Genomic DNA, 24,837 nt, shown 5'->3' with positions numbered 1-24,837 from the left:
CAGTAATCAATATACGTATTCCACTCTCGTTGGGATATTGTTAGAGACATATATAAATATTGACGTTAATGGAATTGACTTTCGGTCGTTGGATTATAGAGTAGTCATCATGAAATCGATAACATAGACGGATTAACGTCGAGCGGGAAAATAATTCAGTGATAACAACCGCAGGCAACTAACACTTTGGCGACTGCTGTGTTCGCGGTATTTGCGGCGACATTAAGTATTTGAAATAATTCCGTATACAGAGAATTCCACACAAAATCAACAGGCGCACGTCTCGTGAGCTCTCTCATTGACACTACAATTCACTTTAGTTTGTTTAATTATTATGAACTTGAAATGCACTTTCTCCCTCTTTCTCGCATTTTGCACTCTTTCCCCCATTTTTATTGTACTTTTAGTATTTTCCAATTGTTTCAAATTTTATTTTAGAATTGTATAATTAAATAATTATTTATATCACAGTTTTTCTGCAGATATCAAATTGAGACAATTCGTTTTTTGTCCCAATTTGATAACTGCAGAAAAACTGTTTAATTGTATATTTAAATATTTTTAATGGAAATTATTTAAAAATTATATTTTAATTTTTCTAAAGCACAATTCATGTTTTTTAAAATTCTATTCTTGAAATGAGAAATCTCATACTCTGAATTTATGTGAGTTTTAAAAAATATAAGGAAGAATTGTTTTCATTTTGAAATGCAATTACCCGGTTTGTAATTATAATTAAGTAATTAAAAGAAGACAAGGGAGAATCAAGTCTTTTCTAAATTGAAAACTATAAAAGTGGAGAAAATTAGTCTTCAGTGGATAATTTGAAATAACTAGATGATACAAAATTGTAAACTTAAATTACTGTATTTAGATGGCAACGCTTCAAGGAAATGAAGTTTTAATTCTGTCATTTAAATTCAGATGTGTCGTCACACTGAGAAAAATGTTTCATTCACCTTTAGACTAATATTCATTCAACAAATTTCTTTTTAAATTAAAAAAATTTTCTTTCATTTAAAAATTATATTTTTCCTTTTGTTTCTTTCGAGGAGTTTTTATTCTTTATTTCCGTCAACATTTCATGTTTGGTCTACATTTGTTTACATTCGTATATTTACATTTGTCTATAATTGCCTGAAATCGTCAAGTTTTTTTTTCCTCGAAAAAAATTTTGAATTGAAAAAGTTAAAATTTTTGTGAAATATTTTCTTTTGTTACAAATACAATTGATTGAAATGAAGGATAATCCAAATGACATTTGTAATAGGATTTTTTATTGTATTTTTTTTGCGCCCAAAAACTCTTGACACGTGTATTACTGTAAACCTCAATTTCCGGATTTGTCATTCACTAACGATCTGTCAACTGATAGAAATATATTTTTCATTTTCATTTTTTTGAAGCTGTGTGTCAAAGAATTGCTCGTGTCTATGATGTGTCAATCACAAGCAATGATTTCACGCTGTATTCTCTTATCATTTCACTGTTTTCCAATCTGACGCTTTTTCCCCTTGCAACACACGCGGAATGAGATACAGTTTCTACTGTGTACGCGATATATACATACAGAGAGAGAATAGTTCTGTATTAAACGAATAGCCACCGAGTGTCAGGGACAATGAATTCACTGTCAGAAGGAAACGAATAGTGTGAAATCGGTCATTGCCCGTTGGTACAATATTCGGATATAGATAAGCGTGTGTATTCGTAGACGTTGCACGTCCAAATTTTATATAAAGGGTTTTTTAAAAATTAATAATTCTTCGTAATTGATGAAAGTTGTACAATTATCAAATTTGTCTCGAATTTGATAATAATTTAAATTTTTGTAGGAATTTTCTTGTTATACAGTCCAACTTGTCAGAATGCAACTCTATCTTAAAAACTTTTTTGCATTCAAAAATTTTCAACAAAAATTATTTTTACTTGGTTTTGAAGTATTGCAAAATTATTACAAAATTAAATGATAAAATAATTTTTTAAGAAGTATTTACTGTAATAAAATTTACAAAATCGAGTTGCATTCCGACAGGTTTCACTGTATCATAGACTTCGCACTCGATAATTAATTTTAAAAAAGTAGTAAAACGTAGCTTTCAAAAAAAAAAATTGTCAAAAGACTCATTTCAATAATAAAATTAAAACAAGAATTAAAAAAAAATATTCGCGAAAGTGTAAACAATTTTTCACTTTCCAAAAAAAAATTGATTACTTTTGCATTTGATTTTCTGTTTACTTTTCAGGTTTTAAAACTTGTTCTCCAATCACAAAACAAAAAAGTGGTACTCGCTGCAGAAGATTAATTTTTTTCTAGCCACGGAAAAGTGTAAAAAAAAAAATTCTCACACATTTTCATTGATGATATAAATTTTCCACAAACAAAAGCCCGAGTATTAAACGGATCGCATGCTGAGAAAACGAGAGCAGTGCAACTCAATTTTCGACAATTACGCCCCGAGATTCCCGAAAGAGTCCAGGCGGTGGTTTTTGCGGTCGATATTATCATTTAATTACTGCGCGACTTTGCTTCATGCAACACGCCAGAGGCACTACGCACAGTTTGTGTGCAGAGTTTAAACTTTATAATAGTTATTAAAAAAAAAAAAAAACTAAAGAAAATAAAGTGTATTTCTTTTATTTACACGGAAATTGTGACTTTGTCTCTGTGAGGAATGAGAACCGTGAAGGAATCACATTCGTGCTCAGATGTTATCATTCAATTACCCGAGTGGATTTCATCCCTCACGCGCGCGCGGACCAACCATGAAGAAGTGCAGGTATGTATAGAGGGATGTATATATATACATATACGCGTGGATAGCGTTAGCAATTTACCATCGTTTCACCTTCATTAAATTACCCTCTCGTAACCGCAAGAAAATTTATACTCCCACTCAGATTGCGATATGAAGCGCATACAGTTATCCTATTGCGGTGAGCCTGGGAAATTACTGGAAATCCTTACGCTTGCCGAGGAAAACTATTTAAACTCTTGCCTTGGTTCGATATTGTACATAAAAGGTAAAATGCAGGTGGAAGAGCGCAGAAATACTGTGAAATAATGATAATAATACTAAATTAAATATCCCTACCGAGTAACATAAAATTACAACCAGATTTTACAAAAGGTCTCATCTTCAAAACATCTGCTTTGTTTACCTCATTTTCAGTGTGAAGATTTTTGTACTAAAACAAGATAAATAAAGCAGGTGCTGTACAATATTCTATCCAGTACCTAATTTTACCAAAAATAATAAACAAAAAAATAAATAACATAACAAAATCATATTTGGAGTCGTTCAACAAAAAAAAGGATTTTTATAAGAATTCTTAATTCTTCTTACTCTCTAAATTTAAATTACTAAAAATGTTTACTAACTAGAACTAGTGACTGACTTCTTGTTTTTGAATTAGTAAATTTTACTCAAAAATTAGTAGAAATACCTATTTATTAGTAAAATTTATTAATTCAAAAGCAAAATAAAAACTTTACGAAAAAAGTAATATACTACAAAAGAAATACAAGATTTCTTTGCAAATCCTACACCTAAGATACGAAAAATTTTTAGTTACGTTTCAAGACACCTTATCTTTTTTAAAACAGCTACCACCAGTTGCATTAAACATTTAATGTAAATTTTGAGAGCGATAAAATTTAATGTTAACATAAATCTATATTGACCCATATTTGGATCGCGATTCACGCAAAAGAAACTTGAGGGGTTTTCTTCCTTTTTTTTGGAATATCAGAAAGCATTTTATCTTTCTGAAAAAATATGCTAATTTTTATCGTTTCATAACTTTAAAAGTATTCGCCAAAATTTTAAAACGTTTCTTTCCATTAGAAAAAATTTATTTCACTTGCAAAAATTCTCAATAAAAGAAAATATTTATCAAATTTTATAAAAAGCATTTCTAAATTTTACTCACTTTGTAATTTTTTTAGTTTGTAAAATTTAGAAAGTGGGTAAAATTTATAAAGTGTGTATATAAATTTAGTAAAGTTTTTAGTATTCACAACATCGTAATGGAAAAAAAATAAATTGTTTAAATGATAAAAATATCAAACATTTGAATGTTTAGAACTTAGGGACTTTTCAATCAAAGAAAAATAAAAAAACTTTCGTAACTGTCTTACGCAGTTTTATCAAGTCATTCCGTAAAGTTGGTAATGTTTCTAATTATCAAGAGTAACATAATTTATCATTATTGTGTTACAGAGAAATTCTCACGAACGACAAAACATGATTCGTATGTCCTAAAGTTAAATGTCACGTGCAAAGTTTTAATTGATCCAACTTCTAAGCCACGTATTCTCAAATTTTCATACATATTGTCACTAAACGTAAACTTTTAATACGAACAAACTGGTAACACTACATAAATGTCACACGCAAATCTAAGAATAAATTACACCCATCAGCCATTTTTTACCAACAGATTAATTTTCCCAACCCAGGAAGACACAAATTAATTTCTAATAATACAAAAAAAGGTAAAGAGAAAATCGAAAAAGCGAAATAAAACTAAACAGAATAGAGAGAACAATAATCTAATTACACTCCAGTCAAAATAACTTTCCAAGAATTATCTTTTCTAGAGTCGAAATAAAAAAAAATTTGATAACTGCTGTCAGTTCAGCAAAAAATTTTTGTAACGGTGCAGCAAAAAAAAAAAATTGGGAAAAAAAAATTAGTGAAAACTGCCTCTTGTTCGGATTTAATTCCCAGGATGCAATTGCACGTGCGCTATATTCTAACACATAGATAAAAAAAAATGCACACGCATGGGAAACCTGCGTCAGAAGGTGATTGATACATGAACCACACAAATCTACCCACGCATGCACGTCATGCACAAAGACGAGCAGAGATATCCAACGCATGACGCCGTATAATTAATGGCAGTTAACTTCAGTGCCTCGCTGACGGGTCAACGTACAGTATTACTACAATTCCGAATTTCCAAGGCTTCCGACCAAAAACCGTGCACATTATCAGCCTCTCATTATTGCCTCCAATGCCATTATATTCCAATGCAATTGATTCCTTTGTTCATATTTCATGTGCTATGAACAGTATTTATACATAACACATGAATGTCAAAACTATTCGATAAATATGTAATAAGAATTTCCCATAATATTAGTGTGTACCTATTATTTATGAAAATTAGATTCAGTTTCATTGAAGTGTGAATTTCAAAAAGTGATCAAATTGAAAAAAACTTGTGGATAGGGATAAAACTGGCCGCGCAACCGCTTTGCGCTTGCGCGTCCAGTTTTTCCCTATCCGCAAGTTTTTTAACCGGCGCCCATCTAACCTGCAATATTTGGTTCCAACCAGTTTAAATTCTTTTCAATTTTATTACTTTATAATGAACTGTTAACATTCTAAATTGTTACTAGAATGTTGCTAAACAACATCGTAAAGCAGGGGCGTAGCCAAAAATAAGTTTCGGAATAAGCCGGAAACTAGCAGAAGATCAAAATTGTCATAAAAAGACGTTTAAATTACATTTCTCTTAATTTTTTATGGACTGTTAATAACAACCTAGATTGCTGCTAGAATAGAAAGAAGAATAGAAAATTTTATTGTCACTTTTAAGCACTTTTAAATAAAAGTAACCACCATCCGGAAACTAGCAGAAGATCAAAATTAACTATATTAATTTGAATGTTCTTTCATTCTTTCATTCATTCACTTTTTCTGTCCCTCACACTCTGAAGTTGTCTTCTATTTATACTTTTGTCTTTTGTTAACTTTAGAAAGATTGTATACATATTATATTATTATGTTACCTATAATTATTTTTATTTTATAATAATTAATTCAAAATTATAATGACAAATAGAAATCATCAGAATTTTTTTCACATCTTTTCATTAAAAGACTAAAATTTTCTTAAATATTATGTTTTGTCAAATTGAAATTATTTTTGTTTTTTACTTCTAAAGAAAATTAGAAAATTGTTAAACAACTGTGATTGAGAAATAGAAAATTGATTTATTTTGCATTATTTTTTGTTTATGAATCACAATTTCTTTAAACAAAATTATTATTTTGTTTTAGAAGAAGAAGAAAAAAATTTGCACAAATCTTATTTTTAATCTTTATTTTGGAACAGGATTTACCACAGGAATTTTTTTATAAAACATGAAGAAATCGATCACTCCGAGTCTTCGACTCGGAGCAATCGATATCTTCATGTTTTAGAATAATTAAAGATGATCGAGAGATAAAATCATTATTTTATACTTTAAAAATATTGTTACTATAACTTTTTCAAAATTATTTTCATCATTTTAATTCACTTATTATTTTCTAGAATTTCAAATTATTTTTTATGAAAATAATAATTGAATTCCTTAAAAAAATTTTATTATTTATAAATTATTATTATTATTATTATTTTTATCTTTTTTTTTGAAACAGGATTTACCACAGGAATTTTTTTTTTTTGCACAAAATTTTATTAAACTTTTTTTAAATAATTGAATTCTTTTTGGGAAATTTTATTAAAATAGTAGATATTGAAAATCAATAAAATTAGAAAATTTGTTAAAAATTATTGAAATTAAGACAAGAATTTTTTCTTCAAATAATTGAATTTCTGCAATTATTTGAAAATTCTATTATTTTTATTCAGAAATTTTTTCGAAAAAATAAATTTTGTTTTTAAATCAGATTTTTTATTTTATAAATATATTTTAATAAAATTTTTTTTAAATAATTGCACTTTTCGCGGAATTCATTTAAAATTGTATGACAAAATAATTGAAATTCTACAATGTATTTTATTTGAATTTTTGCATCGATTTTAATTGAAAAAAAAATAAAATCCTTCAGAAAAATGTTATTATTCAGAAAATTAATTGAATTCTTGCCCAAAAAATTGATTAAAATCTTTTAAATCATTCAAATTTTGCAAACAATTTTATTATTTTTGAAAATAATTTAATTTCTCAGAAGAATTTTATTATTTTTATGAAATTAATTGAATTCTTTCCAAAAAATTGATTAAGATCTTTGAAATAATTGAATTCCTCAAAAGAATTTTCTTACTTATGAAAATAATTGAATTTTTATGAAGAATTTTGTTAAAATTTTAAAAAATAATTGAATTCCCCTGAAAAATTTACTTATTTATAAAAAGAATTGAAATCCCCTAAAAAGAATTTACTTATTTATAAAAATAATTAAATTCTTTACAAGAATTTTATTATTTTTTATAATACTTGAATTCGTCAGAAGAATTTTATTATTTATGAAAATAATTGAATTTTTGTAAAGAATTTTGTTAAAATTTTAAAAAATAATTGAATTACCTAGAAAAATTTAATTATTTATAAAGAAAATTGCATTCTTTACAAGAATTTTGATTAAAATCTTTGAAATTATTGTTTTGTAAAGAATTTTATTATTTTTGGAAATAATTGAATTCTTAGGAAAAATTTTAATATTTTTTATATTAATTGAATGTTTGAGAAGAATTTTTTAACATTTTTTTTTTTTTAATAATATAATTGTTTTGTGAAATTTTAGTAAAATAGTAATTAAAATTTGAATTATTTTTGGGAAATTTTATTAAAATAGTAGATATTGAAAATTATTAAAATTAGAAAATTTTTTGAAAATTATTAAAATTAGGACAATAATTTTTTTGACGTTTATGAAAATAATTGAACTTTGGTGAAGAATTTTGTTATTTATAAAGTCAATTGGGATTTTTACGAAAATTTTTTTAAATTTTGAACATAGTTGAATTTTGTAAGAAGAATTTTATTTTTTTAAATTATTATTTGTAATTATTTCAAAATTGATTTTTTTTAGTGTTTTCATCATGAATTTAAATTAGAAAATTTTTAAATTCTATTATTTCTAAAATTACTAATTAAATTTAAAAAAAAGGTAGTAAGAAGTTAGTCGCGCGCTTTAGTGCGCGAATTGTTTGCTAGTTGTCATAAAAAGACGTTTAAATTAAATTTATTTTAATTTTTTATGGACTGTTAACAACCTAGGTTGTTGCTAGGATGTTGCTGAGCAACATTCTGAAGAATAGAAAACTTTTTTGAAGCTTTTTAAGACCTTTTAAACAATAGTAAAACCGCACTGCCGAACACTAGCAGAAGATCATAATTGTCAAAAAAAAGAAGTTTAAATTAAATTCTTTTTAATTTTATTTTTTTTTTATGTACTGTTAACAATCTTTATTGTTGCTGGGATGTTGCATTTTTTTATTTGTTAATAATTAAATTGTTATTAGGAAATAAATGAATAACAATAAATAAGTTTAAAAAAATATAAATAACACAATATTATGTAAAAAATGATTATAATTTGTTATTCTCATTTAGACGGACATTTTATAAAATCCAAGAAATAAACATATTCGTCGAGTGTGGAAAATTTTGTAAAATATGAAATTGAATAATTTAAGAGAAATTGAATTTGTTAAAAGTTCGCTAAGAACTTTGGAAAGAGACTGGTGATTATTGTCACGTAATCCCTCATAAATATTCTGAGGAGAAGCTGACAGTTCACGGGATCAGTTTCCTTAATAAAATGCGACTCGTAGATAAGGAGCGAGAAAAAGAAAGGAGAGAGCGAGAGAGAGTGTGTGTGTCGTCTTCTTCTTGTAGAAGAATTTTCTTATTTTCAGACAGATATTCGTTTTTCATCCCCTTACTATTCGGGTTGTTGAAGGTTACTATATATATATACACCTAGAAGAGGAATTTTATACTGTCACGCGTTACTTCCGCTTTCAAGGCTGTCACGCGTCAGTTCCACTTTGTTTCCCGACGATTTTCAACTTTACGTGCGCAAAACTACTGGTTCCCCTGTACGTCAGAGGAAATGATTTTTATTCAAAGATCGTCCTTCTATCTTTCCCTCCCCCCATCTCTCTCTCTCTCTCTCTTTCTTTTCCCTTTCACGCGTTCACTTTTTTCGAATAGAAACATTCTTTTAATTGCTTTAATCACTTAAAACCTGGTTAAGCTTCCAAGAGAAAAAAAAGAACAGGAAAACATTTTCATTCAGAGTTTAAAATGTAGTTGCGAGTGATAGAAAAAAAATGAAATTCCCATTCATTAGAAATTCAAAAGATTTAGATTTACTTGTTTTTATCAAAAGGTTTTTTTTAAAGTCTGACCTTTTTTTTTGTAAAGGAGTTCATGTGATTCAAACAGAGGATAAAGTTTTCATTCTCATTTGTAAAAGAGATGTAATATGTATAAAAAAAAACTTTTTTGTTCTTATAAAAGTGGTTCCATATTTTCCTCTTATTTTCAGTAATGTACTAATTAAATTTTTATATTTTCATTCAGCATTTTTAATTTTCAATTCGTTCAATTTTATACAGAAAATATTAAAAATTCTTTTTTAGGAATTTTTTTTTGTCCATTGACACAATATTCATTATTTCCTCTTATTTTCACTAACTTTTATAAATTCTCTCTTTTAATATTACTCTATAATTTAAAAAAATTATCACAATTTTTTCTTTTAAATATTTATTGGCAGAAAAAATTTTTGTTCATGTAGTAATTCACTTATTAACGCGAAATTGTGAAATACAAAATAATTTATAAATTTTTCTTGCAAATATAGTATTGCAAACTGAAAAAAAATTTATTTGATTCAAAAAATCGATTACTTCTCTAAATTATCAAATTAATATTTACTTGAATCAAATAATTTTTATTTAGATCAATTAAACACTAATTGCTTAAATAATATAAATTTATTGGTTCAAATACAATTATTATTAATTTGATTCAAATAAAAATCGAAATAAAAATTATTTGATTCAAATAAAAATCGAAATAAAAATTATTTGATTCAAGTAAATATTCATTAGACAAAAGTAATCGGTTAATTGAATGAAACAAAAATTTTTTTCAGTGAAGACCTTATTTTTATCATTATAATTATCAATTAGGAAGTAAAAGAAAAATTAATAATTGAATTGAACAAACTTTCTAAACAATGGAAAATCCCAATTTGATATTTAATTAAAAGTAACTATTTGTTTGGAACACAATTTTGCCAGAGTGCTCTGTTTGTTTGGAAATCATTAAAATACCATTCTTCTCGAACAAGAATATAATGCTTTTCTACTTTTGGTATTTAACAAATGTAAAAGATCAACATTATTGTTAAAGAGCTTTGGTAAATTGCCAAGTCCGGATTTTCTAAAGATCCTTGAGCATTGTCTTTTCTCCATTGTCAGTCTTTCTATTCTACATACATATATATATATATTATATCAAACATATATATCCCTTTTCCTACTTGAGCACAGTACTTAGAAATGCCCTGTCTGACCACGTACGTGTACTTACCACTGCTTAGTTAATTCTCTCATTAGGAATACGGCGCTTGTTTTAGCATTTAAATAAGATTCCTCTTTGTACATGCTCTCGGTACGATATACCAGGCAAACTTCCTCTTTCGACATACGCTTCGCATTAACTTATGTAAAGAGTTCTCCGTATGTAATCCGGCGTGAAATTACACGTAGTTTTGCATGAAAATCTTGAATAGGAATCTTGAAAATTGAGCGCAGCTTCATTTTTTGTTAATCACTTTTTTCCCCTTTTTTTCTACTTGTATTTTCAATTTTTTCTTTTTTCCCCACTTGTATTTTGAGTAAAACAATTTTTTTCTACTCTTTAAGAATATACAATGGAATTAAAAGAGTTTTTGAATAAAAAAAAGTGTCGCGAATCAGAGAGAATAAAGATTTTAATTAGGATAACCTAGTAGGAGCCCCTGACGTGAATATTAAATTTTGTGGTACTTTCCTCGCCGCTTTTTATATTTAAACAAATTCTTATCTTTTTATTTCAACACTCTGTCTCAAGAATTGCGAGCATTTTTATTTTTATGAAAAATTTAAAATAATCGAATTAAAAGGTTTATTGCCTTTTTCAATATAAAACATTTCCTTTTGCGAAAATAATAAAAAAAAAAAATTCAATTAAACTTTTTCAAAAAAAAATTAATTTCAAAATTCAATTATACCTATTCCTAAAAATTCATGGTATATAATGATTTTAATATTCAACTATTATCTAAAATTTTAAATGAAATTAATTTTTAAATCAATTTTCATTTAAAAAATGCTAGGAGAATTCAATTATTTAAACAATGAGTTTTATTATTTATGAAAATAAATGAATTCCTAAAAAGAATTTTGTTATTTACAAAAATAATTGAATCACTGTAAAAATTTAATTATTTAAAAAAATCCTAATAAAATCCTTCGCAAGAATTCAATTATTTTTACAAGTAGTAAAATTTCTCAAAAGAATTCAATTATTTTTAAAAAAATGTAATAAAATTCGTTGCAAGAATTCAATTATTTTAATAATAAATCGATTATTCGGAAATTCATTTTTAAATCAATTTTTATTAAAAAATTCTACTAAAATTCAATTATTTAAATTCAAAAATAAATAATTTATTGAATAATTGAAATTTTGTTAAAATTGAAATCATGACGAGAATTTTTTTTTTAATTTTTGAAAATAATTGAATTTTGCAAAGAATTTTATTGAAATTCTTGAAAAAACAAATGAATTTCTGGGAAGAATTTTGATATTTATCTGGATAATTGATTTCTTTCTAAGAATTGCGTTAAAATTTTAGAAATAATATTAAATACAATATTCAAAAATTCAACTAATTTCAACATAATTAAATTAAAATTGTATTAAAAATAATTGAAATTCAGCGATGAGTTTGAATAATTGAATTCTTTTGGATAATTTTTTTAAAATAGCAGATATTAAAAATTATTGAATTGAGGAGAATTTATGAAAATAATTGAAATTTTGACAATAATTTTATTAAAATTTTTGAAAATAGTAAAAGATGTTATTTGTTTTTTTTAAAAATCAATCCACATTTATTCAAACAATTATTTATGTCAAATGTGAAGCTTTTCGTCCATCGACGATGGACCTCTTCAGAGGTCCATCAATTATTTTTGAAAATAATTGAATTCTGGAGAAGAATTTAATTATTTCTAAAAATAATTGAATTTTGACGAGAATTTTTAAAAATTTTTGAACATAATTGAATTTTTGTGAAGAATTTTATTACTTTTGAACATAATTAAATTTCTGCAATCATTTGTAATTTCTCAAAAATTCTCTAAATTAAAAATTAAGTAGAAATTTTTTCGAACCCAAATATTTCGGTTTTTTTTACAGAAATATTTACTATCTAAATTTTCGTTTTAATTAATCTTCTGATGTTTTTATTATTTCATATAAAAATTATTAAAATAATTCCAAACATTAAAAAAAAATTATCAAAGTTAAATTGTCAAAAAGCAAAGTTTGTGTCAACTGGAAAAGCGAAAGAGTAAAAAATTCGTGCGATTTATCCGCAACTGATATATAAAATGGTTGTACCAATCGGATCTTTTTTCCTCCCAGTACTGGAAATTCCGTTTACTCTGGAATTTCGTGAAATAAAAGGAAAGAGAAAGGTTGCGATGTAGAGAGAGAGAGGGAGGGGTGGAAGGGGGAGATTGTGCGAAAACTCGTTCAACATTGTGACGCGCGTCCCACATGTAAATTTCGTTTGCGAATCAGTGGTGTTTCGGCAAATTCTCATTTGCTCAATTACCACACGTTCCCACATTCGGAAACCGAATAGAAAGAGAAATTGGTTGAGTGCAAAACGAACACAAGCGAGATGCAAACAATCCCGTGTAGAAATTTCCATACTTTTTCCATGTTACCTGTTTGGCCCCGATCGGGGTATCCCTATCTGGCCCCAGATTGGTAAATCTTTTGGCCCGGACTGGGCCCAGAACTGGCGGTGGTAAAGTAGAAGCACTATATAAATATCTATACAAAGTGTATCTAACCTTGTGAGTTGACAGTTGACAAACATAAATTATTATTGATTTATGATTATTGTTAACATTAATTTTAATTGAATAGAAAATGCCAAAAGAAAAAAGCACTCGCCGTGTTAAAATTCACCGTGCATTGAACAAGATTAGAAATGTACATGATTTGATGCAGAGTAAGTATAATATTTATTATTTACATCCTGAATATAAAAGTTAACCCACTATCAAAACTGAAAATATAAATACATTTTTTATAATGGAAATTACTTATATTAATTAACAATAAATTAAGATAATCAAATGAAATTATGAATAAGTATCATTCTTGATTGTAATAAACACAAGTTCTTTATAGTACATGTTTTGTATGTCAAGAACATTTTTGCATGCAATATGTCACGTGAACATAACCTTAAAGTATGAATTTAAATATTTTTACTATTTTTATTTGTATCTACTACTATTTTTACTAATATTATGTTAGAGAAGAAAATTTTTAACTATTAAATAAAAACTATTTTTTAATTTATTTAAAAATTATTATTTTATAATTATTGTTTTTTAATCTACCCAGGGATATTTATCAAAATGTTCAAATATTAATAATACAAAATTTTAGATGATGGAAATGATGCTGACAATGAAGAAGAATCTGAAAAATCTTCACAAAGAGAAACCGAATCTTCACAAGAATTAGAAGCAACAAATTCATTTAATTCAAGTGCCGAAAATGAGTCCGAAAATCCAGTGGAAGAGAATGAAAATGTTTATGGTAATAATGTATATTACGAAAATGAAAATTCAGGTAAAAAATTGTGAAGTTCATAAAATAGTTAGTTTGTAAATTTGCTTGAAGTCCGTAAAAGTCAGTTTTTTTTTTAAAAAGTCCATAAAGACTGTACTTTGATTAAAAAAAGACGGAAAGTTCTTAAATTATACGATATAATTTGGAGAATTTCAGAGAAATTACAAATGATTGCAGAAATTTAATTATTTTCAAAAGTAATAAAATTCTTCGCAAAAATTCAATTACGTACAAAAATTAAAAAAATTATCGTCAAAATTTCAATTATCTTAATAAATAGGTAATAAAATTATCCTCCAAAATTCAATTATTTTTAAAAATTTTAATCAAATTCTTGGCAAAATTTCAATTATTTTCAATACAATTTTAATCGAATTCCTTGAAAAATGTAATTGTTCTTAAAAATTTTATTAAAATTCGTCAAAAGAATTCAATTATTTAAAAACTTATTAGTAAAATTCTTTATGGGAATATTAAAAGCATTAAAGTGAAAAATTTTTAGGAATATTTAATAATTTTGAAAAGGTATTAAATAAAAATCTTTGAAAATATGAATTTTTTATATTTATAACTAACAATTCTAATATAAACCTATTTAATAGAAGAATTTACAAATAATTAAAATTTTGTAAAATTGAATTGTAAACAAATGAATTTGAAAATTCTCCATGAACTTTTTCAGAAATTATTAAAAATTATGCATTTATATAAGAAAATACGAAAAAAATTAATTAATTGGAAGAATTACAAATTATTGCAGAAATTCAATTATTTTCAAGAGTAATAATATTATTCGCAAAAATTAAATACACTCGATTCTTGTTATAACGAATCTCGTTACAACGTTCTCTCGTTATAACGAACATTAAAACTCTCGATACAACGACAAAAAAAACACGAACGAATTTAAGAATTTAATTTAACCAAAATTTTGGTTAACTCAAAAAAAACGACAAATTTAATCGACTCTTAAATTTATTTAACCTAAAGAATAATAATAATAATAATAATAATATATATAAAATTAAAAAAAAAATTGTCGACATATTTTTTCTTCTAAACCAGCGGTATTTACAATTTACTTTTTTTTTAGGTTCGGATGAAAGTATGGTTGTCAGTGCACCATCAGAATCAGAAGAATCTAATTTATATTTATCAGACACAGAAGACGAATACATTGATGAAATGATAGAGGTGGCTGAAGATCCACCACAAGAAATCGAAGATTTGCGACTTATGGCAGTAACTGAAGGAATGGAACAGAAGACTGTGGATAAAATGCTCAAAATTTTGCGTTTGAGATTATTGCCAGAACTACCTAAATCTGCAAAAACATTTTTAGGAACGTCTTCAGCAAATTATGACATTAAAGAAATGCTGGATTCAGATGGGTCAAACGGAGAATTTGTCTATTTTGGCATAGAAGAAGGACTTAAGAAGTGCATTGACCCTCAAGTGCACAAAAAAACAACCATTTTCATCCAATTTAACGTGGATGGAATTTCTGTCTTTAAGTCTGCTGAAAAAGGTTTTTGGGTCTTATCGGGAAAGGTGCACTACCAACCAGACATCTACAAGCCTTTTCCTGTTCAAATTTATGCTGGGAATTCGAAGCCAAATGTAGATGCCTATTTCGATGAGTTTATCGCCGAAATAAACAAATTACAAAAAAATAGCATTTTAATAGCAAATCAAAGATTTAATGTAAAAATCCACTGCTTCATTTGCGACACACCAGCACGTGCATTTATAAAAGGGACAAAGGGCCATACAGGGTTTTACTGCTGTGAAAGGTGCAAAATAAAAGGACAAAAAGTAGACGGAGTAACACAATTCCCTCTTATAAATTCGGAAGAAAGAACAGACTCATGTTTCAGAAGACAATCGCAACGACGTCATCACAATTACATATCTCCACTATTAAAAATAAAGCCATCTGTCAATATGATTCTAATGTTTGTCCTGGATTATATGCATTTATTGTGCGAGGGAATAATGCGAAGATTAATGTTTAGCTGGTTTATTATTTCTGGACGCGCCAAAGTCGGTCAAAATTTAAAAAATGAGGTTTCAAGACGACTTGTCTTAATAAAAAAATGTATTCCTTGCGAATTCCAGCGAAAGACAAGGTCCCTAAAAGCGTTAAGTAAGTGGAAAGCAACCGAGTTCCGATTTTTTTTGCTATATTGCGGTCCAATAGTCCTAATAAGAATCTTAAATCAAGATCGTTACAACAATTTTTTATTGTTGCATACAGCCAGCCGAATTCTATGTAGCGATAATTTATTAAAAAATTATCAGCAGCATGCAAAAGTCTATTTACAACACTTTTTTGTTGAGTTGCGAAGGCTTTACACGAAAATGCAAGTTCTAAATATGCATTGTTCGATACATGTTGCTGATGACGTTTTGTCAATGGGGTGTAACCTGAACAAAATTTCCGCTTTTCCGTTCGAAAATTTTTTAGGAAAACTAACCAGCCTCCTACGAACTCCACATCGGCCTCTCGCTCAAATTTGTCGCCGAGTTCATGAGCTACAATCAATTGATCCTCCTAAACCTCAAAAACCTTACAAAATTCAGATTTTAAAATCTGTTGATACGGAAATTTTGAAGTTGAGGTATAAAGAGTACACATTAACAACTGAGTCGCCAGATAATGTTGTGCTCTTAAAAGACGGATCAATTTTTGAAATAAAATGCATAAATAAAATTAACGAAGGAATGGAAATTCAAGGAAATATTTGGAAAATCAAGGAATCGTTGTTTATGTATCCTACAGATTCAAAAGACTTGCACATTTTCCAGTTGGATAGCAGGAGTAATCAATTATCGACTTTTGATATCAATTTTGTAAAAACAAAAATGGTTAAAATCGAAATCAATCTAAACAAAAATGGTCCAATGAAATTTTATTGTATTCCGCTTCTTCATTAATTTTATTTAACGCAATAAAATGAAGTTAATCAGGGTCTCTACTAATAGGTAAATCCGGGAAATAGCCGGAAGCTTAATTTGACCGGGAAAAAACAGGAATTTTTTTAACCAAATTAAAAAAAGTTTTATTATTCTAATTTGATTTTTTAAAATATCGCTTTTTATTTAAATTTGAATAGATATTTATACTGTTCTCTAAATTTGAATTAGTTAAATTTAATTAATTTGATTGTAAAAAATCAGTCACTGATTCAAATATAGTTAGTAAATAAAATAAAAAAAAATTATCGAATTAATAGAAATTATGTAAAATTCAACTGAAAATAATTAAATTTGTTTAAGAATTTCATTAAAAACTTTTTAATAAATCGCATTTTCAAAGTATTTTAATTAATTAATTCATAAGTAAATGAATTTTATTAAGAGTCTCATTCTAATATATTCATGTTTCTTAATTGAAATTTCTTTACATTCTATTAAAAATAATTAAATTCTTTTAGAGAATTTTATTTAAATTTTTTAAAAATAATTAAAGAAAGATTGTCACCCTAATTATAATTATAATTTAATTAATTATAATTTTAATTAATAATTATAATTTTATTTTTTAAAATTTCTTTTCAATATATTCAATTATTTTCATAAATTGTAAAACTTATTGCAGAATTTCAATAATTTTTAATACAATTTTAATCAAATTCCTTGAAAAATTTAATTATTCTTATAAATTTTATTAAAATTCGTCGAAAGAATTCAATTATTTCTAGAAACTGTAAAAAAAATTCTTCTCTAGAATTCAATTATTTTCATAAATAGCAAAATTCTTCATAGTTAGAAAATTCTTTTGACTATTATTTAAAAAAAAAATCTTCACAAGAATTGAATTATTCTTATAAATTTCTATAAAATTCTCAAAAACAATTCAATTATTTTCATCATTAATAACATCCTTTAGAAGGATTCAATTCGATTATTTTTATAAATAGAAAAATTCTTTGCAAAAATTCTATTAGTACCAATACATTTTAATAAAATCGAATTAATGAAAATTTTAATTATAATGACGAACAGGCAAGATTAATTAAAAAAATTCTTTGCTTAACTCAATTACTTTCCAAATTTTAAATTAAAATTATTAAAAAAATTATTATTTTCAAAAAATTGAAAGAAACTCGTCAAAAGAATTTAATTGTTCATAAATACTCTAATAAATATTTTTTAAACCATCTGTAGATTTATTTATGTTCGAAATCAAATAAATTTAAATTTGATAAAAAAAAACCAGGAAAAAATTAGGACAAAGTCGGGAATTTTGTTGAACGGAAATAGTAGTCAATTTGTTTTACTTAATTTAAAATTATGTAATTAAAATAATGTCATAAATAGAAAAACTTATATAAGAATATAGAAATATGTAAATAAGAAATTTGTAAAAACAAAAATGTTTAAAATCGAAATAAATCTAAAGAAAAAGGGTCCACTTAAATTTTACTGTGTTTCGCTTCTTCATTAATGTTATTAGAATAAGAGTTGTCAAAAGATTTTGCGTTTATATTTTAATATTTTTTTATATTTATTTATATTTTTTATAAAATAAAAATGGTATAAAAAATCTTAATTTTATTATTTAAATACTAAAAACATAATAAACTTTTCAATTTAACGCGCTAAAATGTTAGCTGGTTACATTCTAGTTTCTGACAGTATAGGTAACATACAGAAAAAAAAATATTTATGTACCTTCCTGAAATTGAATGATTGGTAGAAAAATTGCGCTCTTATTTAAATGATTTATTTTCTAAATATTGAAATAAAAATTTAATTTATATATTTTATTCAATATTTTATATCCAGCATAAAAGAATATAATAAAACTTTATTTTAATGCAAATAGTAATTATTAACATTACGATCCTAAAACGTTTCAGTACTAGAATGTATCTATTTTTGTAGTGCTTGTTTGTAAAATATTTGATTATTCTTTAAAATAATTTAGTAATGATTTAATGTAATTTAAATTTCTTTAAAACTATTTTTTGAAAAAATAATATTGAATATTCGCGCCATAAGACAATCAATCATTTAACAGTAATAACGCTTGCGCAGTTGCGTTCAATATAACTCATTGTCAATTTGGCAACTCTGCATCAGTTGCAAATCTGCTTTGAAAGTTCGAGCCTGTCTGTGATTTCTGTTTCTTTCTATTAACTGATTTTACGAATAATATATTGGACCAGGATATCTTCCAAGGTAAGAAAATAGTATTTCTTAAAGAATAAATTTTGTTTAGGTTATGATTAATTGCTTCTAAAAGTTTTATTACCAAATTATTAGATGAATTTTGAATTGTCTATTAAACATAACCTCAATGTTCGTTTTTCAAAGTTGAATTTAATTCATGTACATATATTATAATTGTTTTTCTTTTTTAATATTTATTTCTCTTGTTTACTTATTTATTAATGTCTATCTTACCATTTTAATTCAATAATAAATTGTAATCATTAAAATTATCACTAATATATTAATGAATTATACATTATGTCAATGTCAATAGATAAACAATCATGGCAAAAATGGTCGAAATGAAACCCTATCAACTAGTAAATTTCATTGAAGAAGATGAACAGACAATAACGAGATCTGTGGACATTACGTTATTAAAATGGATTCGGTGCGACCAATCAAGAAATAAATTGGTTACAAAATATATGCCAGGACCATATAATGACAAGACTAATAAAATATTATACAATTTAATAAAGAAAAATGAAGCTCCTCGTGATAATTGGCCAGAGTATGATATTAAAATAGTTGGACATGCAGGTAAAGTATTTCTTATTAAAATTTGATCATTATAATATAAGTTTCTACTAATCTTATTTTAAACAATCTATTTAATTAACATTATTTTATTAACTAATTTTCAACAAATTTGACGAATGCTAATTTATAATTTACTATTTCATTTTTAACATTGTAGACACCTACGAACAAGCGATCAATAGAATCAATTATTTGAAAATTCAAGAATTTGCCTACACCACAGATCCCGAAATAAACAAAAATGAGAAAAGAAAAATAATTGAACATCAAATTAAATCATCATATGAAACATTGCCAGATGTGCCGAGATTTACACAAGAAGTAATTATACCTTCCTCAAAAGCTGATGAACCGAAGGATAATAAAGGTAATTTTATTTCTTCCTTACATTTATGTATATATAAACAAATAAGAATTATGATTAATAAAATGTAGAAAAATGAAATTTATGTAACCTAATATTTTAAATATTTGCAAACTATGTTAAAAGTCAATTCAAGTAAAAAAAATTTTAGGTTATGTGAATATTATCAATAATAAAAATTAAGACAAATACATTTTAGAAAAATTAAATTTATGGCTCATTATATTTGCAAATAATGAAATTTCTATTTTACGACTTTTGATTACATGAAACTTATGTCAAATAATAATTCTACAATAATAATTTTGATAATTGAAAATTACTAAACTGAAATATTAGGGAATAATCATTCGCCCCGATGTAATCTAATAATAAATTTTATAATAAAAGTTATATTTTAATATAATAACTATTTAAATTAAATAATAGTAATAATAGTTATAAAAAATTACTAATGATTATAATACTGATTTATTAAACAATCTACTAATACCAAAAAAAGGAAAAAAAAAGCAAGGAAGAAAATTACAAGAAGAAGTGTCAGACCATCAACCAAAAATTAAAAAAGTAAAAACTTCTGCACTGGATACTCGGACGGAAAGCGAATTCAGTAAGTTTAATGCCGTTATAGAAAATTATTTCGATATTTTAAATTAATTTTACTTCTTTAAATTTCAGGTCATTTATTATTCTACCATGATGACGAAAGCAGCAGTGACCTGAGTGACGGTAAATAGTCTTTATTAATAAAGAACACACCTATAAATTATTTGTATTTTAATAACGAATTTGCAAAAGAGTAAAACGTTCCGAAAATATATTAAATTTTAAAAAATTTCAAGTTTCTTAATTTTATCGTCAAAAAAGCAATCTTTAAACAAATTTATTCATTAAAAAACTTTCCTTGAATTTCGTTTTGTTTGCTCTATAAACTTTGAAATTACCGCGAATTTTAATGCAAAATTAAAAAATGATTTTATTTTAATATTTTAAATAATTCTTCAAAAAGTATCATAAAATTATGATTATAAAATTATTCAACGATTATTAAAATGAATATTCAACCATTACAATAATTTTTTTGTTAAAAAAATCTTCAATAAATAACAAAAATAACTCATTTTATGCAGGAAAATCAAGTAACAACCGTGAAAAAACAGCAATAGACAATGCCGATCTTACATTTTTGGATGGATTACCTTCTACATCAACAGCCAATTTACGTGAGTATAATCTAACTTTCAATTATTCTTTTGTTCAAAAAATTTTCAATAAATAATAAAAATAACTCATTTTATGCAGGAAACTCGAGTAACAACCGTGAAAAAACAGCAATAGACAATGCCGATCTTACATTTTTGGATGGATTACCTTCTACATCAACAGCCAATTTACGTGAGTATAATCTAACTTTCAATTATTCTTTTGTTCAAAAAATTTTCAATAAATAATAAAAATAACTCATTTTATGCAGGAAACTCGAGTAGCAACCGTAAAAAGACTGCAATAGACACTGCTGATCGAATATTTGTGGATAATTCAGCTTCTACCTCAACAGGCAATTTACGTGAGTATAATAGAATTATTATAAAATATATTTAAAAAAATAAAAATTGTAATGATAAATAAATGTAATTATCAACACTTTTTATGAATATAATTGAAATATATATATATATATATTCATTTTGTACAGAAAAAGGGAATAAAAATAATATTAAAAACAAGAATCTATTGAAGGACGATAACAATTCAAGTGAGTATAATTGGATAAGAAAAAATCATTTATAATTATTCAAAAGTACAATTTGTAAAATTTTTTGTAGAGTATCAATTTATCCTAAAGGATTTAGTTCTAATAAAAAATAAAGTGGAAAAAATAGCTGACGATATAACAGTGATAAAGGCCATTCTTCAATCGAATAAAGCTGCAATGTACTCGGGCCAAAAAAGTTTTGAAGAAGATTTTAAATTGCAATTGCCTTTTACAACATTCGAAGATTTTTCTAAGTTCTCCGAAACTTTGTCAACAAACGAAGAATGTTGTAATCGATTCGTGAGTAATATTACATTGTTCTTAGTTTATATGGTGTGCAGGCTTTGCACTTATCTACCAAAACCTGCTACACCAGATCATAAGCTTAATCCCAATATATAGAAACTATTTATTGCTTTGATTTAAAAATATTATTGGTTTGCATAAGTATATTTAATTCAATAATATATATTCTGATTTGGTTTGACTGCATAGTAAACATATTTTAAGTTTGATTTAAACAAAATGTTTGAATAAAATTAATTGTTTTCTCAGTGTATTTATTACTTTTTTACGATTTACTACTATTTAGAAACTTTTTAAAATTTTTGATACTAAAAGCTAATTTAATTTAATATCTCAACAATTTAATTATATACACATATTAATCACATTTTTCGCTGAAAATCAATTATTTCCAATATTTACTATTTCCTAGTAGGTCAATGAAATGTTTTTATTTAAATAACTAAATTATCTATGTTTTAATAAGAATTGAATTAAAAATGAATTTTAGTTATAATTTTAGATAATTAAATATTAAAAGCGTTATCCTAGTATGAATTCTAATAACTAATTAAATTTCAAAAAATTTTAAATCGGAACCTTTGAAAATGTTAATATGTTGTAGAACTATAAAAATAGTTAGATATTTATTATTAAAAAATTATTTATTTATTATTTTTCTAAAAAGCTATTGAAGTTTTGAATAATTTTTTTTAAAAATTAAATCTACTTTAAAATTAAAAAAAAATTTAATTTTTGGGTAAAAGTAAATCAGAATAGGTATTTTATTAAACATTATTCAAGTACGAGTAATTGAAATTGGAAATTATGAAAAGAAATTAGTCTTTTAAAAAATTTTAAGTAAAACTTTTTGAATATACTGTTAAATTCTTGTAACAGTTTAAAAAATGTATTTAAATTTACAATATTAATTTTGTTAAATTTAATTGTAATAAATTTTATATTTTAAAAAATTTCAGTTTTTTACTTTTTAAAAATATTTTTATATATATTTGTAGTTTTGAAGAATTCGAACTAAAAATTTGGAAAATAATTGAATTTCAGAGAAATCTAGAATTAATATTATTCAATATTCGATTAATTTGCTTTAGGATCCGTGAAAAGAAAAGTGAATATTTTTTATGAAAATCAGGAAAAAGTTAGGAAAAAATAAAATAAAATTTTTGTGAAATGACTAAAAGGAATTTTTTAGTCGTCAAATTAAATTTTTCGATAGTTATGTTTTTACTACTTTTATCAATCTTTAATATTGGCCTGGGTCAGAATAACTAGTTACATAAATTTATGTTTTATTCTTTCAGAAAGCTTTTATTGATTACTTATCGATTAATACAGATGATGGAATTAGAAGATCATTGACTATAATTATAAAAAAATTTTTCTCAAGAGAATTAGTTGGTTTATTTACGGCAGCAAAAAAAATGCCAAACAAACATTTATTCAAGGATTTTGAATTTTGTAAAAAATTATTAGGTAACTATTTAAATATTTTACATTATTTTGCGTATACAAAGCACAAGAATCCTATCGAAAATTAATTAATTATTTTTCAGAAGTTTATGTTATAAAGTTTTCTACTGCTGAGGAAAGTGTACTTTCTCACATCGGGGCCGTTTTTAGCAATTCAAAAGACTGGGACGGACAACGAAAGACAAGATAAAACCAGTTTCAGAAGTTTTATTATCAGTATTATAATTCATCATCTTACAAGATTCTTATAATTTTATATTTGCTATTTAATTTTCTATTTAAAAAGTTGTCTAATCTATTAGTAAAAAATGTTTATAAAACTGTTATCATAATCCATTGTTTATTGACATAGTCAATTTAAAAAGTTCCAAATAAATTAATTTCTAATATAATTGATGTATTTTTGTGTAAAATTAATTGAAACTTATTTAAATTTAATTTAATTTTGAAAAAAATCTATATTCTGGGCCACGTCAGGGCCCAATAGGGGCCATAAATCGGGCATCCCCATTTGGGCCAGATCGGGCCGAGTGTTTCATTCTGATCTGGCCCTAACCGGGTTTTCCCCATCGGGGCCCTACTTCACCAGATCAGGACCAGATCAGGCCCATGACAAAATTTCTACACGGGATTGTTTGCAAGCTGTCAGCTCGTGTTCGAACGCATATTCTCGACGCTAAAATTCTGTTTAACTACCTCTCTTATGGTCAACCCACAGTCGACTTCTCCTCCCCAAAAAGTCTCTATATACATATATTTTGTTACATAATGAAGAGACACTCGTATAACTGCGCTATAAAAAATTAAATTAGTTTTTCATTTTCGTCATTTGTCTCGTAATACACGTAATTAACGCGCCTTTTTATTTCTTTTTTTTTATTTTTACTTTACTTTACTTTACATTTTACATTTCAATTCTATTTCTATTTTGTTTATTTTTATTTTCTTTTATTTTTTTAAATTTATTTTCTTTTATTTTACTTTACTTTGTTTTATTTCCTTTTATTTTATTTTATTTTTATGCATTGCAAGGTTTTATTTAAATCAAATTAAATTTTCTTAGAATTTAAACAAACAAAAGTTCTTTAAACCAAAGATTTATTTGGTAAAATCAAAACCAATTCTTTTATTGGTTGCGATTTTATTAAGTTGAGCAAAGAGTTTATTAAAATTCGAATAATAACTTTTTCCTGGGTAGCAGGAAGTGAAATATTTATACACACACATTTGCAGAAGTTTAGAATATTTGTTGTAAAAGAAATAATAAATAAATGTACACAAGGATAAACGTAGATAAATATTAATTTTTATTTTTATCGAAATGAAAACATACATTTCATGAAACTTTTTGATTTATGTACTTTGGGGTAATAAATTAAATATTGAAATGTATGTTATAAAAAGATTTTAAATTGAAAACTTTTTTCCAAGTATTAAAATTTGAGTATAGTTTTTGTAAGTCAAAAGTATTTAAAATTAAAAGCTTGTAATTTT

The 24,837-nt window shown here is 25.3% G+C and overlaps 3 protein-coding genes across 4 annotated transcripts in view; 2 read left to right on the top strand and 1 right to left on the bottom strand.

Moving 5' to 3' along the window:
• LOC122499407 overlaps window positions 1-24,837 on the bottom strand; it is a 160,180-nt gene that overhangs the window by 120,582 nt on the left and 14,761 nt on the right. The gene's annotated exons all lie outside the window — the stretch shown is intronic.
• Window positions 12,442-16,709, top strand: LOC122499400. Its single transcript, XM_043607734.1, has 3 exons — window positions 12,442-13,052; window positions 13,499-13,684; window positions 14,778-16,709. The coding sequence occupies exons 1-3, from the start codon at window positions 12,971-12,973 to the stop codon at window positions 16,619-16,621; spliced, it is 2,112 nt and encodes a 703-aa protein (XP_043463669.1). The 5' UTR covers window positions 12,442-12,970; the 3' UTR covers window positions 16,622-16,709.
• On the top strand, window positions 18,598-23,710 carry LOC122499402. 2 transcript variants are annotated; one of them, XM_043607736.1, is made up of 12 exons: window positions 18,598-18,871; window positions 19,179-19,447; window positions 19,605-19,814; window positions 20,314-20,421; window positions 20,490-20,540; window positions 20,942-21,034; window positions 21,114-21,206; window positions 21,286-21,378; window positions 21,508-21,567; window positions 21,638-21,867; window positions 23,175-23,346; window positions 23,427-23,710. In XM_043607736.1, exons 2-12 carry the CDS (start codon window positions 19,189-19,191, stop codon window positions 23,531-23,533), a joined length of 1,476 nt encoding a protein of 491 aa, XP_043463671.1. In that variant the 5' UTR covers window positions 18,598-18,871; window positions 19,179-19,188; the 3' UTR covers window positions 23,534-23,710. The 2 variants fall into 2 exon arrangements, with proteins under 2 accessions (XP_043463671.1, XP_043463672.1); XM_043607737.1 differs by lacking the exon at window positions 21,114-21,206.

Source organism: Leptopilina heterotoma, unplaced genomic scaffold (genome assembly GCF_015476425.1).
Source record: "Leptopilina heterotoma isolate Lh14 unplaced genomic scaffold, ASM1547642v1 Lhet_167, whole genome shotgun sequence".
NCBI classification, from domain to species: domain Eukaryota; kingdom Metazoa; phylum Arthropoda; class Insecta; order Hymenoptera; family Figitidae; genus Leptopilina; species Leptopilina heterotoma.
This window is presented reverse-complemented; position numbering and strand designations above follow the sequence as displayed.

Excerpts from the sequence above, each read along its gene's own strand:
- LOC122499400 (XM_043607734.1), top strand. The coding sequence starts at position 12,971 with ATGCCAAAAGAAAAAAGCACTCGCCGTGTTAAAATTCACCGTGCATTG. Across the intron at positions 13,053-13,498 it reads TGTACATGATTTGATGCAGA|ATGATGGAAATGATGCTGAC; the intron begins GTAAGTATAATA and ends ACAAAATTTTAG. Across the intron at positions 13,685-14,777 it reads TTACGAAAATGAAAATTCAG|GTTCGGATGAAAGTATGGTT; the intron begins GTAAAAAATTGT and ends CTTTTTTTTTAG.
- LOC122499402 (XM_043607736.1), top strand. The coding sequence starts at position 19,189 with ATGGCAAAAATGGTCGAAATGAAACCCTATCAACTAGTAAATTTCATT. Across the intron at positions 19,448-19,604 it reads TAAAATAGTTGGACATGCAG|ACACCTACGAACAAGCGATC; the intron begins GTAAAGTATTTC and ends TTAACATTGTAG. Across the intron at positions 20,541-20,941 it reads CAGCAGTGACCTGAGTGACG|GAAAATCAAGTAACAACCGT; the intron begins GTAAATAGTCTT and ends CATTTTATGCAG.